Here is a 20,731-nt window from a genome sequence, read left to right on the forward strand (position 1 = left end):
TGGATGGATGGATGGATGGATGGATGGATGGATGGATGGATGGATGAATGGATGATGGATGGCTGGACAGTCGGATGAATGGATGGATGGATGGATGAATGGATGGACAGTTGGATGGACGGACAGATGGATGGATGGATGGATGGAACACATGCATGTATATATTTGCAGGGACTCCTATCTCTGTGGGGACATGTCCTTGATACACTGTATCATTTTTTCTATTTGTATTTAACTTTTAACATCAGCATTAAAATTCTTTACATTTATCATCAAAAGTGGAAGCTGTGCTGCACTCCTGGTGTCCCATGAGGAACAGTGCAGTATTATGTGTGTGTGTGTTTTTTTAACCTTTGTTTCACCAGGCAAATCTCTTTCACACTGGAGGCCTGGGCCTGAGGGCAGCCTAAACATGCACGTTTTTAAACCGTGTTAAGAAAACCAGGGTACCCTGAGAAAGTCCAAACAAACACGAGAAGAACATGCAAACTCCACGCAGATAGACCCAAGGCCCAACCTGGGGTCTGAATCCAGAAACTTCTTGCTGTGAGGCAATCATGCTAACCACTAATTCATTGTGCTACACATGAAGGAGGAAGTGAGGAGGAAGGAAACGAAGAGTTGTTCTGCTTTGCTAAAATAAAAATTATTTGATCAAGATACGTGTGAGTAAAACAGAAATAACTGCACATACGGTGTCTTTCATTAGCATGAGATGATGTTTTGTCAGGTGACAAACCAACTATAAATTAATTACTTTCTTCTTATTATTTTTTAATTAATTTTTTTATTGGCAGATTAATTTTTGGAGTCCACCAAGTAGCCACCACAGCTAATCAGCGTTAGCACACAGAACTGTCAACAGCTCAGTCAGTTTGACAGACTGAATTTAACTTTGGCATGTTAACAAGTTGCATTTTATTATCAGCATTTTATTTATTGTCAGCATTTTAGTATCTACCAATGAATTTGTAAGAATTTCCTGTGACTTGAGGGAATGCTGGTGTTGATTTTCAAAGTGCAGCAACGTACAAGTTCAAATCTGCAAGCCCAGAAGCCACAGTCATTATTATGTTAGTTATAATCTTTTTCATGCAGAGCTGAAAATACAGATCATTTCACAGAGAAAGTTCTCTACGCAAACAGCTGCAAATCATCCACATGTTTTTCATTGACAATGATCAGCTTTAAAACAGTTTGTTAAATAAAAAATAAAAAAAACTTTACTGCAAAGCGGAACATGCAAACAGTTATTATGCCTTTTCTCACCGATTGTGGTTGATTTGCAAGACTTGGCAAAGTTTCGTGTGAACACTAAAGCATACTGCAACAATGCCCACAATTTGGAGAAGTTGTGCAATCTATTTGCAGAACACCCTTTTGCAACTTTTCAACTCTAATTTTGACCAAAGGCTGGTAAAATCATAAATCTGTCATATAAACAAGTAAAAAAAATCTGATTTGTTTTTGTATTTCATTCAATGTGAAGCTCAAATAAAACCTACCATACCATTTTATTTTTGCATATTTGGGGTTGTGGTGGCGCAGAGGTTAGAGAAGGTGGGCCTGTGATCGGAAGATCGCCGGCTCAAGCCCCGGTACCGACAACATCAAAAATGTGGATGGGGTAGGTGAAGCACCCACACCTGCCCCCACCCTCATTCGCCCCACCCTGTGCCCATGAGCAAGGCCCTTAACCACCATCTGCTCCCTAAACAGGTCTCTCTTGCAAATGAATCTTGTGGCTCAATGAGACTACCTGGATAAAACTGTTCAGCAATTTGTAGACATACAGGAGTATTTTGAATTGGATTCAAAGGTGAACTGGTAACCAGTGCAGTGAGGCCAAAACTGGTGCAATGTGCTCTCTTTTGCCTGTACTGGTTAAAAATCAGGCTGCTGCATTCTGGACCAGTTGTAGTCGTGCTATGGAGGTCTGACTGATACCAAACAGGAGCGAATTGTAGTAATCAAGCCTAGATGTAATGAATGCATGTATTACTGTTTCCAGGTTATTTTTGGACAATATGGACTTCAGCTTAGATAAAAATAATAGATAGATAAATAATAATAGATAATGAAAAATAAAACCTACAAGAGTTTCAAAATAAAACTAAAGGCTGACATGGGCAAAAAATGCAAGAAACTAGAGGAACACTTAAAGAAACCCAGACAGGGCATGAGAGTGCAGTGGTAGAGGGCAGATGAATAAAGACGGAGAAGATAAATGGAGTGGGGCTGATGAGCTGAGTGGAGACACCTGGGCTTAATGACAATTGAGAACAGGTGAGGGAGGGTGTGGCAGAACGCAGGAGGAAAAGCAACAAAGGTCACTATGATCCAGAAATCTAACTGAACTGAAGAGAACCCTAAAAAAATGAAAAACAAGACAAAAAACTAAAAGAACAAAACACACACGCACAAATCCTATTATAAGTCAAGTCAAGTCAACTTTATTTATAGAGCACATTTAAAACAGAACCTGTTATCAAAGTGCTTAACAACAACAATCAATGAGTAAATTAAATAGAAAAATATATAAACATATATATATATACAATACACTAATAATAATAACTGAAGAATTAATAAAAACCATTTAAAACAGGGTCACAGATTAAAAAACACTAGATCAATTTACACTGTATGAAATGCCTGATGTCGTCCAGACATTTTAACAGAGGGTGAATGGAGCAAACACTTGCTGGTTTCACAGGCAGGTAGATCTGGCAGTCATCAGCATAGCAATGGAATGAAAGACCATATTTCCTCAGGATGGACCCCAGTGGGAGCAAATAAAGTGAGAACAGAATGGGTCCAAGAATCGAACCCTGTGGGACCCCACATGAAAGAGGTAATGAGGCGGATACATTGTTACCAACCTTGACACAGAAACTCATGCCACTCAGGTATGAGCGGAACCATTCTAACCATTCTATAAAACACAAACCCCACTTCCTAAATTAAAACATCATCTCTTCAGTGCTTTCAAATCAACCGCACCACCTGTAAAAGTTCGAACATGAAGTTTAGAGCAAATCTACAAACCACATTTAGTATCGTAGCATAATTAGACCCTAAAGGACACAAACGAGTTTAACACACTGTTAAGACTTTGCTGTCAACCAGTAGTTTAAACTGAATGCACAAACATCAAAAAAGGAATGAGCTCAACCTAATCCTTAAATAAAATCCACATTCATGTGAAACAGACACATGCAGTTACCGTAGTTGAGAGCATGAGGGATAAAGGAATGTGAATTCAATTCAGTTAAAAAATACTTTATTAATCCCAAAGGGAAATCAAGTGTTGTCGTAGCTCATCATCCTGGTTTCATTCAAGAGTTGTTAGATGCTGATAGCTGTGGGAAGGAAGGGTCTCCTGCAGTAAATCCAAAGAATCTGGCCACAGATACTGATCCGTCCACCCAGATCCAGATTGCTGTCAGATCCGGCGGGCCTCTCGGGTCCTCCTGGGCAGCAGGACTGCCCAAATGCCGTGCAGAACTCCTCCCTGACCGATGGTCACTCCTCCCAGCAGTGTGCCGAGCTCCTCGTCGCCACGGACAGACAACTGAAGGTGCCGGGGGACGATCCCGGTTCTCCTGTTGTCACAAGCCAAGTTTCCCACCTGCTCCAGGATCTCGGCGGTCAGGTACTCGAACAACGCCGCCAGGTTGATGGGAATTCATCCACGGCAACTCTTTTTCAACTCATTTGGGATTTGGTGCTCTAGTTGAGAATTAAAAGTGGTGAAGGATGAAAAAGCATTAAAGGTCAAGAGCATCATACATCAGAGGAATTTATATCAACTATGGTAAGTGGACTGTACTTACAGGATATGGCAGCTTTCCATGTAATCAAGATTCGCAAAGTGCTTCACACTACAATCTGTGCCCTCATTTATCCATTCATACAGCACTCTACTACATCTATACAAGGCTTATCTTAATCTGTAGAGTCTAATCAGAGCTTTATCACATTCATACACCGATAGGACACACATCAGAAGCAATGAGGGGTTCAGTGTCTTGCCCAGGGACACTTTGACGTGTGAAAGCTGGTGGAATCGAACCCCCAACTCTCCCATTGGAGGACGACTGCTCTAACCACTCAGCCACAACTGCCCCACAAGCATTACATATGTTTTTTTTTACCAGATGGATACAAAACAAGTTACATTATCTCATCTAGAAATCTGCAACATCCTAAAGAGCCATTAAGCAATATTATCTTTATGTGTAGGTGAATGTTGATCATGAGTCTGCAGCATTTCATATTCATTTTCAGATGAAAGATGAAACATTTCTCCCAAAAAGAAACTGACATGATTTAACCTTTTGTTGTGATTTTTTTTTTTACCTGGATGATTGAGCTTGTAAAGCTTCTTTCTGCAGCATTTAGCTTTGCATGCAGTTACACAGAAACCTGCTCACATTTTTACAAGCAAATGTCAAACTGAACTATTTTTAGTTAATATTTTGCTCTGCATAGTGGGTGCTGAGAACATTTTATTTTGACCTCGTGTAGGGGCCTCGGTGCATTTTTTTATATGAAGCTGAGCTCACAGAACAGAGAGCGAGAGGCTACAAGAAAATAATTCAGAAATGTGACCATGTGGAAACTAGTGGCACAAACCAGCTAACCGCTGAGTGTTCAACTCAACAGGTTGTTTACTGTATGAGAAGAAAAATAAATGACATTTCTGGAAAAACTGCTAATTGTGCCACAGTGTTGAGGCCACAGCCTCCTTTTAAGTAATAACTGTCACTTCCAGTTAAGTCTTTGTCGAGCGGCATGCCTTTTTAGGACTGAAGTCCGTTGGTCTTCCGTCTATATAAGCTGAAGGTGTTCTGAAGTGAAGAACTGCAGATCAACCAGCAGTCATGATGTTCCTCCTCGCCGCTGTGCTCAGCGCACTGCTCTGCCTCGCCCACGGCGCCTCTTTACAGGTAACGTTTTCAATTCAGCACGAACGCTTTGAGCCCTCCAAAATGATTTTGTAGCCGTAGACTGACGAGAAGGAACTGTATTTAACTAAAATATTTTATTACAGATTGTTTTTGAAAAGAACATTGAGAGCTCTGGTAAGACTGGGCTTATTTTTCTATAAAAGATTTGCAAATTTTGATGCTGTGCTGTTATTGACTTTTCATTGTTTTGTTAGTTCTGTCGTGTAAATGATTAAAAACTAGATTATACTTTCTGACTTGCAAAATCCAGCTTTTGTTAAAACAAATTTTAAATATTGTTTTACAACGAAAACAGTCACTTTTTTATTGATTTGCTGTAGTGAAGACTGTTTTATTCCACAGGGAACACCATTGAAGATGATGACTTCAGCATCTCCTCCCTGCTGGAAAAGGCCAACGCTAACGTCGGTACGTTCCCGTCCCTTTCAGCTGCTTCTACTTTTTTTTTCTCTGCGATGAAAACTGCGACAAAATAATTTAATCTTGAAAAGCAGAGCCGCTGTGTTCGTAACGCAGTGCATGTACACAAAAGAAAACTTTTTCTCCTTCTGACATTTTGCAGGAAAGAATCTGGATGACCCTCTGGTGATGTTTGGAGACATCGCCATTCCAACGGGTCTAAGGAACGCTGATCCCTGCACAGCCCAGGGATGCCTGTGGCCAAAAAACAGCAACGATGGCAACGTCTACATTCCGTATCTTATTTCCAACCAGTACTGTGAGTCCCATATGAGCTTTTGTATCTGTTTATTTTAGCTGTTGAACATTTTAAATACGACTGAAGTCTCTGACACCATGTGCACCCATGTAAACAGATAGCTATGAATTACATGATATGAAACATGTACTAGAACTCAGTAGTTAATCATTTCATATAAGTCAAATCTGTTTCCTCTCTTCCTGGGACACTTTTGGCCCACTTAAAGCCCAGATATGTCTACTATTTAGGTTTATTTGGAATAAAAAAAAGGCATAAAGTGTCATGGTTGGTGTAAGGTTGGACCCAGATGCTTCTAACCTACAAAGCTCTCAACAACCTAGCTCCATCTTATATTACAGACCTTATTGTTCTATATTTTCCTAATGGAGCGCTTTGCTCTCAGACTGCAGGCTTACTCGCAGTTCCTAGAGTTTCCAAAAGCAGAATGGGACGAAGATCTTTCAGTTATCAGGCTCCTCTCTTATGGAACAAACTTCCAGTTTCTGTCCATGAGGCTGACACATTGTCCAGTTTAAAGACTGGGATTAAGACTTTCCTTTTTGATAAATCCTATAGTCAGGGTTGACTTGTTATGCTGCTATAGACTTAGACTACTGGAGGATAAATTGACCTCTTTTCCTTAAATGAATTGTTGCAACTGGATAGTTTTCATTCAATATTATTTCTATCTTAACGTGATTCTTGACCTGCCATTGTGTATCTGTTCCTCTCAAACCCAGCTGGTGGAAGCAGATGTTGCTTGTCCTGAGTCTGGTTCTGCTAAAGGTTTCTTCCTCATGAGGGAGTTTTTCCTTTCCACTGTCGCCTTCATGCTTGCTCAATATGAGAGTTCTGCGATGGAGTTAAACTCAGAGCAGTCTGCTCCTCAGATAAATAGTGTTATTAACTTACTTTTATATTAATGAATGTTTTGCCCTGAGATGACTTCTGTTGTGACTTGGCGCCATATAAATAAACTGAACTGAACTGAATTGAATAGATGTGGGCAAACACAAGGAGCAAAGAGGTTAAACTAAAAATGTATGTATTAAATAAACAACAAAACAAAGCTGGCGTGGCAGCTAAACTTACACACACAGGAGAACACAGAGAAGCACAAAATGGGCCAAGACATATGAGTGAACCAGTATCATGAGCTGCTGGTGAGGTGGTGAGAAGAGATGGTTTAAACAGGACAAAGGTTGCGTGGAAGGTGGCAGCACCCGTGTGATTATAGACTAGGAACAGGTGTGGAAGTGGAAAGCTGACTCAGGGTAGAATTTTATTTATTTAATTAGTTTATTTGACAGGGACAATGCACACAAACATAAAACAGAACAAGTCTGTGACTGATGTGTTGCACAAAGACTATATAGCTATAGCTAATTCGCAACTCCAGTCCATGGTTGGGCATTTCTACGCATTAAAATACATACAATTTATCCATCAAAATACAGTAAGAATACCTACGTATTCCTGCCTACATATTCATGTAATCAACCTAACTACCTCCAAATTCATATAATAAAGACTATATGGACATGACACTGCAACGACTGAAACATGGACTACACAAGGAGTGATCTGAATATACAGAAATGATAAGAATGTAAACTAACATGGAACATAAAATAACAGAAGCTCACAAACAACAGATATGAAAGAACCTAACAAACCAACTCAAAGGATCACTGAATAATCAAAACAAAACTCACTGATCTGACATAACGATGTTGCATCACACAGATCACTCCCTCATCCGCAGGAACATCTTCAGCCTGAGTGTCTCTGGATCCTTCCAGGATCTTACGTTTGGAAGTCCCAAACAGAGACAACTCACACAGCTGCTAACATGCCGTTAAGATGCCAAAGCAATAATTAGTCAATTGTATTATTTTTCTATTTCAAGCCGAAAGAGAAAAAAACATTATCGTCAGAGGTTTGCAGTCATTTGAAGCTTCCACCTGCATCCGCTTCAGGCCCCGTCAACAAGAAAGGGACTTTGTGAGCATCCAGTCTCGCTCTGGGTAAGGACCACACAGATCAGGGTTTCTGTTTTCTTGCCCGCAGGCTGATGAGGCGGCTTCAATGCTGTTCAACTTTCCTCTTTCAGGTGTTTTTCTTTCATTGGACGGCAAAACGGCGGACAGATCGTGTCGCTGAGTCGCCAAGGTTGTGTCTTCCACCAGATCGTCCAGCATGAGCTGCTCCACGCGCTGGGCTTCAACCACGAGCAGACCCGCTCCGACAGGGACCAGCACGTCCGCATCCTCCTGGAGAATGTGATCCGTGGTGGGTGGGATGTTACCACCGATGCAGTTCACCGAAAAAAGTGGAAAACAAATGTTTTTGTCTACATTGGTATAATATCTTAACTGAGCATGAGCACGCAGACACAGAAGTTGCAGGGTAACACGGTCAATTTTAAATATTTTAGGACACGGGATTTAAAAAAAATGTGTTCAGCATTATCAACCATGATGTACCATTTTTTTGTTTTTGCTCATTGACCTCTCCTGCTTGTTTAACATGGTCTGACTGACTTCACAGGGATGGAGCATAACTTCAGGGTGATCAATACCAACAACCTCAACACTCCTTACGACTACAACTCTGTCATGCACTACGGAAGGTAACGTCTCAGCAGGCCTTCTGATTATTGTACAGAAAAAATATTCACAAGTAAATATTAATGGTAATCAACCAGTCACTTTTAAATCTGTGTTGCTCTAAAGCAGAGCTTCTCAAACTTTTTGGGTTCAGGGACACCCTACAGGGGAGAAAATGTATCAGGGACCCCCCCTCATAACCCTCATGTTAATTAAATCATTTTCTTCAGTTGGTCTCTTTAATGCAATAGTAATATTTGTGTAACATAAATACTAAAGACCTGTTCATTAATAGTGGTAATACAATTTTTATACTTTTAAACATGGAGTATTTTCCATTCAAGACACATTTAATTAACAAAAAATTGAATTTCAACTTGCAAAAGTTACAGTTTTGAGAAAATGAACAGCATCAAAAAACACTTTAAAATTTTTCCTATTCACACAATGAACACTGCCACTCTTCTTCTATTGCCACTTTTCCAAATTATTACATAAAACTGAACAGAATCAGGCAGCACGGTGGCGCAACTGGTAGAGCTGCTGCCTCTCAGCGAGCAGGTCCCTGGTTCAAACCCCGGTCCAGGGGCCTTTCTGGGTGGAGTTTGCATGTTCTCTCCGTGCATGCGTGGGTTTTCTCCGGGTGCTCCGGTTTCCTCCCACAGACCAAAAACATGCATGTTAGGCTGATTGGTAACTCTAAATTGTCCCTAGGTGTGAGTGAGAGAGTGAATGGTTGTTTGTCTTGTTTGTCTCTATGTGGCCCTGTGATGGACTTGCGACCCGTCCAGGGTGTACCCCGCCCCTCGCACAGTGATTGCTGGACATGGGCACCAGCGACCCCCGTGACCCAAAATGGAATAAACGGGCAAAGAAAATGGATGGATGGATGAACAGAATCATAACAGCAGTAGCCATACCACGTCACAAGGCTTAATTTGTAAACGGATCGATGCGGGAACGCAAATGGGGGGGGGGGGGGGGGGGCATTACTTTTGAACAAAGTACACGTGATTTCCTGCATTTTGGTGTACTTTAATGGGTTGTTAAACACCAAAGTTCTTGTTATATAGTGGCAGTGTAAAATATGTTGTTTTGGGGTTTTTTGGACCCCCAAGTAATGGCTCACAGACCCCCAGGGGTTCAGGGACCTCAGTTTGAGAACCACTGCTCTAAAGGGACGTTTTGAACATTTTAAAGTGAGATTCAGTGAAAAGGTTATAAACAATTCGTATATTATCTGCTGTAGATATGTATTGGAATCACGCCTGTTTAATGTAATTTCATGTACAGTATTTTGCATTAATTTCTCATTACATGGTTGTTTACTTGACATCCTGTGGAGGGTTTTATCCATGTGCAAGTAGCTGCAGCACTTCTGAGGCACCCCGGAGTCTCCTCTGCTGAAATAACTATAAACTAAAAAACTGAAGGCAGTGTATAGTATATAATATATATATATATATATATATATTAGCTTTTACATGAATATCTATAAGTTTTGTGAACTGAAGTTGTTTGAAGATGGCAAAAACCTGCTTTGACTAAATTAACTATTTTACAAGCAGTTCGAGAGGATTTCTTGTCTTTAAACAACTCCAAAACCACATAGAGGTCCATACAAACGCTGTTATTTAAATCATCATTGCTTGTTACATATTTATCTTGCCAGAAACATACGAAAACCCGGCGGGATGTGCCTTTCACACTTCACCAGAAGTGCTATGGCTTGCTGCTGCTGCTGCTTTGCAAATATCATATATCAGGGGTGGGCAACGTTAGTTTCCTGAGGGCCGAATGAAGATATCTGAAGCAATCAAAAACTTACCAAGCTTGATTAAAAAGTCTCGTAAACACTCTTTAGGAATATAAGACAGTTTGTAAACTTATTAAGAATATCATGGGCCAGTGGAGCTTGTCCAAGAGGCACTTTTGGCCCTCCAGCCATATATTGCCCACATCTGAATAACTCTATGTAAATAGCTGTGAAAGTAAAAACTGACAGCATCATGAGTGTCTGTGAAATACAAATCTTATCAAATCTGGAGCTTTTGTGGAGACTGGAGATGTTTTAAGACGGCAGCAATCCACAGTCAGACAGACTGAAGAAACTGATTCTGATAGAATCAGCAATTTAAACGACTTTGGTCTGTCCTGCGTAAATTGTAGTCTTTTCCCAGCTTGTTTAAAGAGGATGTTTTATGTTCACCCCTAACGACCCAGTTCTTGTCAGCACCAACAGTTCCACCTCCTCCGTCTGCTCCTGTATCAGCTTCGCTGCTCCTTGCAGACAACCCTGACAGTGGTTTGTGGATCAGGTGGCGATAAAGACTCGGACTGTGACGAGTTGATAAAGATGCAGTCTCTCAGGCCTCCCGTTTGTGTCCACCACAGGTTTGCCTTCTCTAGAAACAGACAGCCCACCATCATTCCCATCCCCAACCCCAACGTAGCCATCGGACAAGCCAGGGAGATGAGCAGCAACGACATCCTCCGGGTGAATCGCCTCTATCAGTGCAGTGAGTAATGTAGCCTGATTAAACTATTTCTGCACTGGTGAGAGTTTACAGTGATAATGTGAGGCGTGAACTCACCAGAGAGTCTCTTTCATTATTCTTTTTACTTTAACTCTGTTTTGGTTTTCTTTATATCGTGTTCTGATGCACTTTAGGTTTTTGTCTCATTCAGTTAAAGTGTGTAAAACTTGTCAAAATGTACGACAAATTGTACTATAACAAAAAATACACATTTGCAGTTATCTGAATATAATTTATAGCAACGCTTGTTTTCTCACACCACCTCTCATGTGAATTCTTACCTGTTTGTGTGTTTAATAATCATTTTAGACGTCTATCTTTTATTCACGTCTCCAACCACGATTTGTTTTTGTTTTTTACCACCAGGAACCTGAGAAGAACTAAAGAAGAGGGATGAAGCATTTTAAGCAAAACCAGAGAGGCTTCGTGTGCTTTCTGATCGGATGTGCTCCAATCAAATCCTGTGGTTGATGTGCTTTTGTGCTCAAATAATGAAGAATTTAAAAAGTAGGCAACAGATCGACCAACTTATAGATATAGAACTTCAGGAATAAATGATTGCCCGCTTTATGCAAATTAAAAAACAATAAAAGTCTTTAGTATCATCTCGAGTTCCATCGTGGTTATTCTGCTTTCACACAAACCCAGCAAAATAATATGAGACTAAATGTAGATTGAACTTTTACAAGAATATCAGAATACAAACATCTGTTTTTCTAGAAAAGAAATCAAATGAAAAACAAACCACTTGAACAAATGCATGACTTAACTTTCAAAGTGCACCCATGTGAGCCTAAAATGAAGGTCCTCATCTACTTGTTGGTCACTGTCATGGTGTTTTGGCCTTCATTGAAGAGTTTAGTGCAGCAGTTTGACAAACACAGGTGGTGGAAAGGAGAACATGCTGCTGCAGATAAGATGACAGACGCAGAACAGGCAGTTCTACACACACACACACACACACACACACACACACACACACACAGAATGAGACAGGGAGGCCTATGAGAATGTCACACTTGTTAACAGTTACATAAGGTTAGATGAGTCAACTGAAGTTTTTTGACCAACGCTAACTCCATTTTAACGTGACAGTCTTGTTGTAAAGTGAGATTGTTAATGTTTTCATTCAAACCTGGAGCTTGAAATGAAAAACAAAACCAGACTGGTTTGAAATAACGAAGAATTGCGGTGGTTTCTCCAGGGAGGTTCCCTTCCCGCAGTATTTGTTTCTATTTTTCATCTGTATTGTTTTTCCTAAACGGCACATAGTTAAGAAATAATCTTGAATAAATAGCAGAAATGACAAGGATCAGAGCTTAAGGAGTGTGCATGGGCCACATTAAGTTTGATTATTGAAATCAGCATGTTGCTCTGTTCTGACAGGAAAATTAGACATGAATGGTAAATGGACTGTACTTATATAGCATCTTTCTATTTAATCAAGATACTCAAAGCTCTTTACAACAACCTGTGCCTCATTTACCCATTCATACAGCACTCTACTATATATCTCTACAAAGAATAATCAGAGCTTTATCACATTCATACACTGATGGGACACACATCAGAGGCAATGAGGGGTTCAGTGTCTTGCCCAGGGACACTTCAGCATGTGACTGCTGGTGGAATCAGCCCCCCAACTCTTACATTGGAGGACGACTGCTCTAACCACTCAGCCACAGCTGTCCCAATGAAGAGAATGAACTTTGAGCTTCTCGGTTTGGATTAAAAAAAAAATGTTTGTGGTTTGATGCAAAAACACATTTTATTCTAAATTATAGTTTCAGATACAAACAAGTATATTTCAACACAGTATGATGGGTACAAAACTGCATTTTTGCACCTACAAGGTGCTTCCCAAGCAGTTATCAGCTGAAAACCTTCTACTTTTAAACAATGAGGAGAACAGTGTCAAGCCTATAGTAATTTAAATAGTACATAAAATCAATGTGCTTAAGAAATGTTGAAAAAAACAAGAGCATTAAAAAAAACTATATGAGGATAGTATCATTATTCATTAAACCTGGACTTCAAGACGTCTGGTCCAGGTGGACCTCAGCATCGGTGAGGTACAGTGGGATCAGTCGGGGGGGACTGCAAAAAAAAAAAATAATACAACCAGAAAAGACCTGAAAGATCTCTCATGAAGCTTAAACAATATTTTTGGTGTTCTGTGAAAATATCATGAACAATAAATATTTAACCTGTTGCAGATAGATCTCTGAACGTCATCAGATTAACAAGCATTACTAATAGTTATCTATGTACAGTCCCTGGCTACTTCGTGGGTCGTTTATCGCGGACTCGCTCTATTGCGATTTTTCAAACTAAGATTGAACATGACACACAACTGGTTGATTGATGGATGAGCCGCACGATCTGCATTAAATTTTTATTTTAAATGAATTATTTTTAATTATTTAGCATCTGCTGCACATCTGTGCAGCCCAGAGCAGCAGAAAAAGCTTCCTCCTGCAGTTTTGTGCAGCCCAGGATAAACTTCCTGCTGCAATTAAACAGCTGATCAGCTGTTCTCCATGCAGAGCAGAGAAGTGGGCGTGGCCAAGAGCACTTGCAGGTGTCAAAGAGCAGAGGAGGCAGAGAGCTGAAATCATGACATGCTGTGCTCTTTAGAGCGTTTAGAGTTTAGGAACACTGTTTAGAATATTGCAAGAGTGTGGGAAGAGTTTAAAACACCTTAACGCCCTCGGGCCACACTATGGACACCCCTGACCTTAAGAAACTATGTGATGCAAAAAACAAACAAACCTAATTTTAAAACAATATAAATTCTTATTTTTTATTCATTTTATATTTATTAATTTTTAAGCTGCATTACTTTTCCTTTGATAGTTGCTGTGCCATTTGTCACAGGGCTGCTGATTTATTTTTCTGTTTGTGTCAGTGAAAAACAGCATCTATCAGGGTCATGTGACTCATGTCCCTGCAGGGAGTGATGTGGACAGGAGAAGATCACTCATTTCCTCCAGACACTGCTTAACTAAGGCTCACCTCTTTTCTCACTGTACTTTGTGCAATGATAATAAAACTTATTCTGATTCTGAAACACACCGAGGATATTTTATTTTATTTTTTTTGCCTGTCGCACTCATATTGTTTTTATTTATTTATGTTTGACAACCATTGAGAAAAGCTATGCTTTCCACTGTTGTCATTGCACTTTAGTGTGTCTGATTTGCTTATCTTTTCCTCTGTTTTTACCTTGGTTTTCTGTGAGAAACCAACAAATGGTGGAAAAGACACAGAGACCTGATGGCGCACAAGAAATTGAAGTCACAGTTCCAATGAGATTAAGATAATGCACAGCAGTGTTTCAAAATAATAATTAGCCTTGCATAGTTCAGGTCGTTGGAGTTCATTATACAAGTTTAAAGCAGAGGTCTGCAGACAGGTTTTCATTGTGCCACTTTGTGTAATTCTGCTGCAATGAGCAGACCAAGTGGAGAAATTAAGATGTGGCATCGTGTTTTATAGAACATACAGACTTGTCTTGATTTGTGCCTCATGAACAAAATGAAAGGGTGAGAAATGTGACATGTTTGGTTGTTCTGAGTCTCTCGATGAGCAAGGAAAGAAAGAAATTGCTGTTTCATTAAAGAAAATAAATTACATATTTTATGTGTTATATTGTTTAAGCTATATTTGTAATCTAAAAAAGTTATATCTGGTCCTCTGGACATTCAAAAAAAACAAACAAAAAAAATGTAGAAACGTTTCGTCTCTCATCCAAGAGACTTCCTCAGTCTGAGGTGCTGTATTCAGCTCAGTCTCTTAAATAGCACCTTCTCAGAGTGGATCAACCAGTTTTGCTGCTGACAACCAAAACCAGCTGATCACATGCTCAAGAAGGACCATCAGCCTAACAATGGATCATTAGCACACTGATGGCTGTTTACTGTTCAGAGAGGGCTGAGTGATACTAGCAATCACAGCATTGTAAGAGGGGGACAGTTGAACCAGGAGGCCTCCACCCCTGTTTAATGATGGATGACTTCTTTTCACAAAGATGGCCTCCTTTACTCCTCTCTCAAACCATCGTTCCTCTCTGTCCAGGATGTGAACATCTTCATCCCTGAAAGAGTGACCTCTGGCCTGGAGATGAGTGTAGACCGCAGAGTCCTGGCCTGATGATGTTGATCTTCTGTGCTGGGACATCCTTTTGGCCAGTGGCTGTTTAGTTTCCCCGATGTAAGACTGATCACAGCCCTCCTGACACTGAACAGCATACACAACATTACTCTGTTTGTGCCGGGGGACTGGATCTTTGGGATGAACCAGTCTTTGCCGTAATGTATTTTGGGGTTTAAAAGCCACTGGGAACTCACTTACAGAAGGGGGCCACAATTAAAACCTTTTTCGAACTAAGGGCCAGTTTCAGAATCTACATTCACTCAAGTGAGATACTCGACACCTTTTCTTGGTTGTAGGTTCCTCAACTTTCTCTGTTGCACTTTTGACATCATAATCAAAGATTACTGAAAACATTCAAATATAAAAGTATTTTATGTTTAACATTATCATCTTGGGGGGCCAGATAAGATGTCCACGAGGGCCACATTTGGCCCCCGGGCCTTGAGTTTGACACATGTGCTCTAGAGCCTGTCTTGTGTAGGATTTCTCCTTCTGCCTGGCTCCTGAGCTAGTGAGGATGCTGTCTGCTCTGTGATACAGAGTCCTGATGACTCCTAACTTGTGCTCCAAAGGGTGATGGGAGTCAAACTGTAAATACTGGTCTGTGTGGGTGGGTTTGTGGTACACCTCAGTTTGCAAATGAGCACCCGAGACTGAGGAAGTCTTTCGGATGAAATATGAAACGTTTCTACAATTTTTTTGTTTAGTTTTGTTTTTAATGTCCAGAGGACCAGATTTAACTTTTTTAGATTTTTCTACCTGGATTATTGAGCATGCATCAGGATATAATTGTAATATTTTGTCAATAGTTGTGGTGATATGTTGACAATAATAACTAATCTCAAATAGCACAACAATTCTATATAAAAACATCATGTAGTCATGTAGTAGTGAGAGTAACCAACATAAATAGTCATAAATAGGCTATCATAAATATCATAAAAACTTTCCAGGACATGTACCACTGCCTATGTCTGTGTAAAGCACGCAGCATCATTAAAGACCACACCCACCCAGCACAAGGACTCTTCCATCTACTACCCTCAGGCAGACGATACAGGAGTCTGCTATAGCATACAAAAAGACTAAAGGACAGCTATTACCCACAAGCTGTCAGATTACTGAGCTCTTGATAAATAACACTGAACAACTGACAGTAACATTGCACTAAGCCACATCTGTGACAACTAATATGTTTATTGCTGCTGCACCATGTGGCTGTATCATGTATGTCACTATTCATAATTCATCTCTTTCTTTTTCACTTTTTTTGTACACTTATTGCATGCTTGACTATTTCTTGGGGGTTTTTTTTTAGCGAGTCGAATCAGTTCTTCTCACCCTGAACATTTCATTACACTGTTAACCTCGTGTTATTTTGCATATGACAAATAAAACAACATAGCATGACAAATATAACCGCCTGTAAGAGTACTCAGAATCACCTTTATTACGTTTCTGCAACAAGTCCATATTTTGGGCTAATGGCACACGACCCAAAAAATTTTTCTTTGAAGAATGTGAGATTTTTTGCTAACAAAACCAACAAATGGGCACATTATTGCCTGTTGTTCCGTTTTCTGCAGCGAGTGAAAAATGTACATTTTCAGCTGTAAAATAGTTTGGACTTCAGCGTGCATGTTTTTTTTTTTATATATATATATAGAAGCACTCTGTTGCTTGTGGCAAACATGCACCTAGATTTTCACAGTTCACACACACACATGCACGCACAGCTCAGCAGCTGTCCTCTTCCCACATACAGTAAAGCTATGGACCGTTTCCATACTGTAAGGACTGATAAGCTGCAGGTTTTTGCTGATTCTTGGCCTTTTCTGTAATCTCTACGTGCTCTCACCGATTCAGCTTAGCATATATATACAACATCCAGGAGTCCCGACTCTACTGAACAGATCCACAGAGGATCCAAAGTGAGTTCTGCTGCAGTGAAGACGTCTTCTGTGGGTGTTTAAAGACGAATGCATGAGTTTTCAGCACCTGATTGTTCGTCTCCTTGCAGGTTTGATCAGGATGTGTCGCCTGTCTGTTTTCTCGGCTCTGGCTCTTCTGCTGCTGTCTGCCTGCTGCTGGGCTGACTCTGAGGTAGGAACATCTGTCTGGATTCACCACAGCACATCTTAAAGCTCTCTGAACTGAGCTGACACTGCTACAAATCTGAAAACTCCTTTATTTTCCCTCACACAAATCCCTGATCCATTCAAACCATTTTAATTAAAAGTGAGGCTTGTTTAAAGTCCCCCCTCTGCTCTTCTCTGGAACCATCATCACTATTTGGCAATATTTTAAAAGGATATTATTTAATGATTGGGTAGTATATTTGTTTTATTATACTATTATTACCATTACCATATCATACCATTATTTTATTGTAAGCACTTTGGTAACAGCTGCTGTTTGAAATGTGCTTTATAAATAAATTTGACCTGATTTATTGCATCATGTTTAAGGATACAGCAGGGTGACTGTGGACCAGGAGGTGAACTCTGGTACTGATCCATGTTAGCTTTGTGTACGCATTGGAAGAAATGTGTTGCTTCTCCTTATAGAAGAGTTTAAACAGCAATGTAACTAACTACTTGAGTATTACTACTTGTGCATGTTGTAAAAGTTGTTCTTACATTAATAAATAATGTAAGATGAAGATCATGTTAAATTGTTTGCAATCCATCACCAACTGAACTGTTGATTATTTTTAATCAATTCAGTGATTGATGATTGAAACTTTTTAAAATACTGAAAAAGACGATAAAGCACTTTAAATGCTTAAATGATTAATTGAGGTGTTTTTTTAGCCATCAGTCATTGAATTGTTGGATGTTATATGTCATAAATGTTGTTTGTTTAAAGTTTCAATTATGAACAAATTTACTAAAATACAATGTAATTTAACTTAAAAGGATGAAAGTTTGGTAAAACGTCTGGAAACAGGCAGTAGTATAAGGTTAAGACACAGAATGTTGTTTATTTCCAAACATGTTAAGTTCAATTTGAGCCAAAAGACTAAATATGTTTTATCTCCTGTTTTGGAATCCTTCTCCCCATCATCGTCTCTCCTTCCTGCTGTCCTGCACTCCTTCAGTTAGGTATGGAGTCTGTTCCAGTATTAAAACGTGTTTATATGAACACACGTTGCCATGCCGTCATTTAAAACGCTCTTGTCTCTAAACAGAGGACCTTTCTGTGTCTGAACTCTTGGAGCGAGCCAACCGCAACCTGGGTGAGTCTTCAGCCACGATCCAGCCCTGATTTTGTCTTTGATAATCGGCCGGGTGTGTGTAAGTGTTGGTGTGGTTTGTTTCAGTCCGTTCTGATGATGAGCCCATCCTGATCGAAGGAGACATTGCCATTAACACTGATGCAGAGAAAAACGCTGATCCCTGCACCAGCTCAGGCTGCCTGTGGGGCAAATGGACCGATGGGAACGTTTACATTCCTTACTACATTACCAACCACTTCAGTGAGTGTCACAGAAAGACATGCACAGTTGTTTTGATAAATGGAAATGGACTGTACTTATAAATCACCTTTGTATCGGATCAAGACACTCAAAGCACTTTACACTACAATCTGTGCCCTCATTTACCCATTCATACAGCACTCAATATCTAAAGTCTAATTTGTGCTTTAGATCACATTCATACACCAATAGGACACACATCGGAGGCAGAGAAGGGTTCAGTGTCTTACACAGGGACACTTCAGCATGTGGCTGCTGGTGGAATTGAACCCCCAACTCTTGCATTGGAGAGCAACTGCTCTAAGCACTCAGCTGCTTTGATCAGTGCACAGCTTATTACAGCAGCATCCAAAACCAAAAGTGAGACTGATCACACATGCAACTGCTCATCTGTACACAGAGGACTGGGCAGCAATGGTTATCAAAAGGCCAAGTCCAGTTTCTTCTAATAGTTCAAAAAACAGACAGGTTTGTCTAAAGGTCAAGAGATATTTTGCTAACCAGTAATGCACACGAACACAGGTATAAAAACAAAAAAACATTGTAACTGTTCACCTTTCAGTGGTGGGGAATAAAAACAGTCCACAAATGTTGGTAGAGATGCATGATCACCTGTTCTGAGGTGTATTATTGTTACTGGGGTTCCAAACTGCTTTTAAAACAGTCCAGAGAAGATAATCAAGACACCAACTTGTGATGTACTGCTCTTGTGCTCTTTTTGAGTACTGACATGTGGAGCAACAAGCCAAACAAGCCTAGGGTTTGTTTGACCCATGTGATGGTTCTGGGGCTAACTGACTCCATACATCATGACTGTAAGAGTTCAAATATCACAGCTAGCCTATAGTTTCTGGAGCTGTTTGGTTTAAATACCAAACCAAATACCAAAATGGACCTGTTCTCTTGTAAATGAGTCCTCGTGATTCAATGAGACTAACCTGTGTATGGTAAACAAAAGTCGAATGAATGAAAAAAAACAACCTTTGTTTGGTTTCATCCTGCCAGCCGACCGTGAGAAGGCCATCATCACCCGTGGACTGGAGTCTTTTTCATCCTTCTCCTGCATCCGCTTCAGGCCCAGCAGAAGCACCGACAGTGACTGGCTGAGCATCGAGTCCCAATCCGGGTACAAATCTGACCGATGAGCAACTTTACCGTGAGCTGAAAATTCTCCTGGGACCTGGCAGAACTTCAGCATCTCTCTCCTCTTGTGCAGCTGCTGGTCTTATGTTGGCCGTCGTGGTGGTAAGCAGGTGGTGTCTCTGGCTAGGAGTGGATGCCTGTACCACGGCACCGTCCAGCACGAACTGCTCCACGCTCTGGGCTTCAACCACGAACAGACCCGCTCTGACAGGGACAACTACATCAAAGTTCTGCTGCAAAACGTTCAGTCAGGTAATGGAGCGCTTTACTGCGCACAAGTGTCACCCAAGTTTCATGAAGTGATAGAGTGATCCCCCCCCCACAGGAATGGAGCACAACTTTAGGAAGATTGCCACCCTCAACCAGGGTACTCCCTATGATTACAACTCTGTCATGCAGTACCACAGGTGAGAGACACTGGTCTTGTTCTTGATGTGCAGGATTCGCCCATGGCTCTGTCTAACTGCTCTGTATTCATTTTGTGCTAAAGGTATGCCTTCTCCAAGAACAACCAGCCCACCATGGTCCCTATCCCTGATCCTAATGTTTCCTTTGGAAACGCCAAGGAGATGAGTCGCTATGACATCGAAAGGCTCACCAAGCTCTACAAGTGCTGTGAGTCTTTTGAAGGGTTTTTTTTTTTTTAATGTGCAGCAAAATAGCACAAAATGTCCTTCCACTTGGCACTGATGTAACCCGTCATTGTGTTTTCACTGTTACAGAAGGACGTCCGCCCACGTTAGATGGCAGAGATCAAAGAGAAGACTGCACATGCAGCAGACCTGAACAGGAACAGCGTTCCTTCTGTAACACATAACATGTCTCTATAATAAGCATTCTTCTTCCTTTAATTATTTTTGAGCCTCATTTGAAGAACTCTCATTAATTGATAATCTACATTTCAGTTGTTAGTCCAGCAATATATTTTGTTCTCTAACAATTTTTTTTTTATCTTTAGAATTTTCACACAAACTATAATCAGTACTTTGTGTAAATTTTTCTGCAACGGAAGTTTGTTATCCTCCACGTAATGCGCCAGAGTTTCAAATCTCAAAAGTTTTCCTCGGACTCTGTATGTCAGATCTTTTCATTGAGCTCTTTGTGTTCGTGGGAATAAAACCTGTGTTTCAAGCAAG

At 40.4% G+C, this 20,731-nt stretch overlaps 2 protein-coding genes across 2 annotated transcripts; both read left to right on the forward strand.

Annotated features, from left to right (window-relative positions):
* The first annotated feature begins 4,869 nt into the window (after window positions 1–4,869).
* LOC119423938 (low choriolytic enzyme) lies at window positions 4,870–11,424 on the forward strand. The gene is made up of 9 exons (XM_037691372.1): window positions 4,870–4,952; window positions 5,057–5,087; window positions 5,316–5,381; window positions 5,536–5,691; window positions 7,583–7,700; window positions 7,787–7,965; window positions 8,224–8,305; window positions 10,677–10,801; window positions 11,186–11,424. The coding sequence occupies exons 1-9, from the start codon at window positions 4,887–4,889 to the stop codon at window positions 11,191–11,193; spliced, it is 831 nt and encodes a 276-aa protein (XP_037547300.1). The 5' UTR covers window positions 4,870–4,886; the 3' UTR covers window positions 11,194–11,424.
* A 5,460-nt stretch (window positions 11,425–16,884) lies between these two features.
* LOC119423948 (high choriolytic enzyme 1) lies at window positions 16,885–20,731 on the forward strand. Its single transcript, XM_037691382.1, has 10 exons — window positions 16,885–16,905; window positions 16,995–17,077; window positions 18,075–18,078; window positions 18,165–18,212; window positions 18,297–18,452; window positions 19,458–19,578; window positions 19,669–19,847; window positions 19,921–20,002; window positions 20,086–20,210; window positions 20,318–20,731. Coding segments are annotated over exons 2-10 (789 nt in total). The 5' UTR covers window positions 16,885–16,905; window positions 16,995–17,005; the 3' UTR covers window positions 20,320–20,731.

This window comes from Nematolebias whitei, chromosome 2, assembly GCF_014905685.2.
Source record: "Nematolebias whitei isolate Nwh7 chromosome 2, NemWhi1, whole genome shotgun sequence".
Taxonomy (NCBI): domain Eukaryota; kingdom Metazoa; phylum Chordata; class Actinopteri; order Cyprinodontiformes; family Rivulidae; genus Nematolebias; species Nematolebias whitei.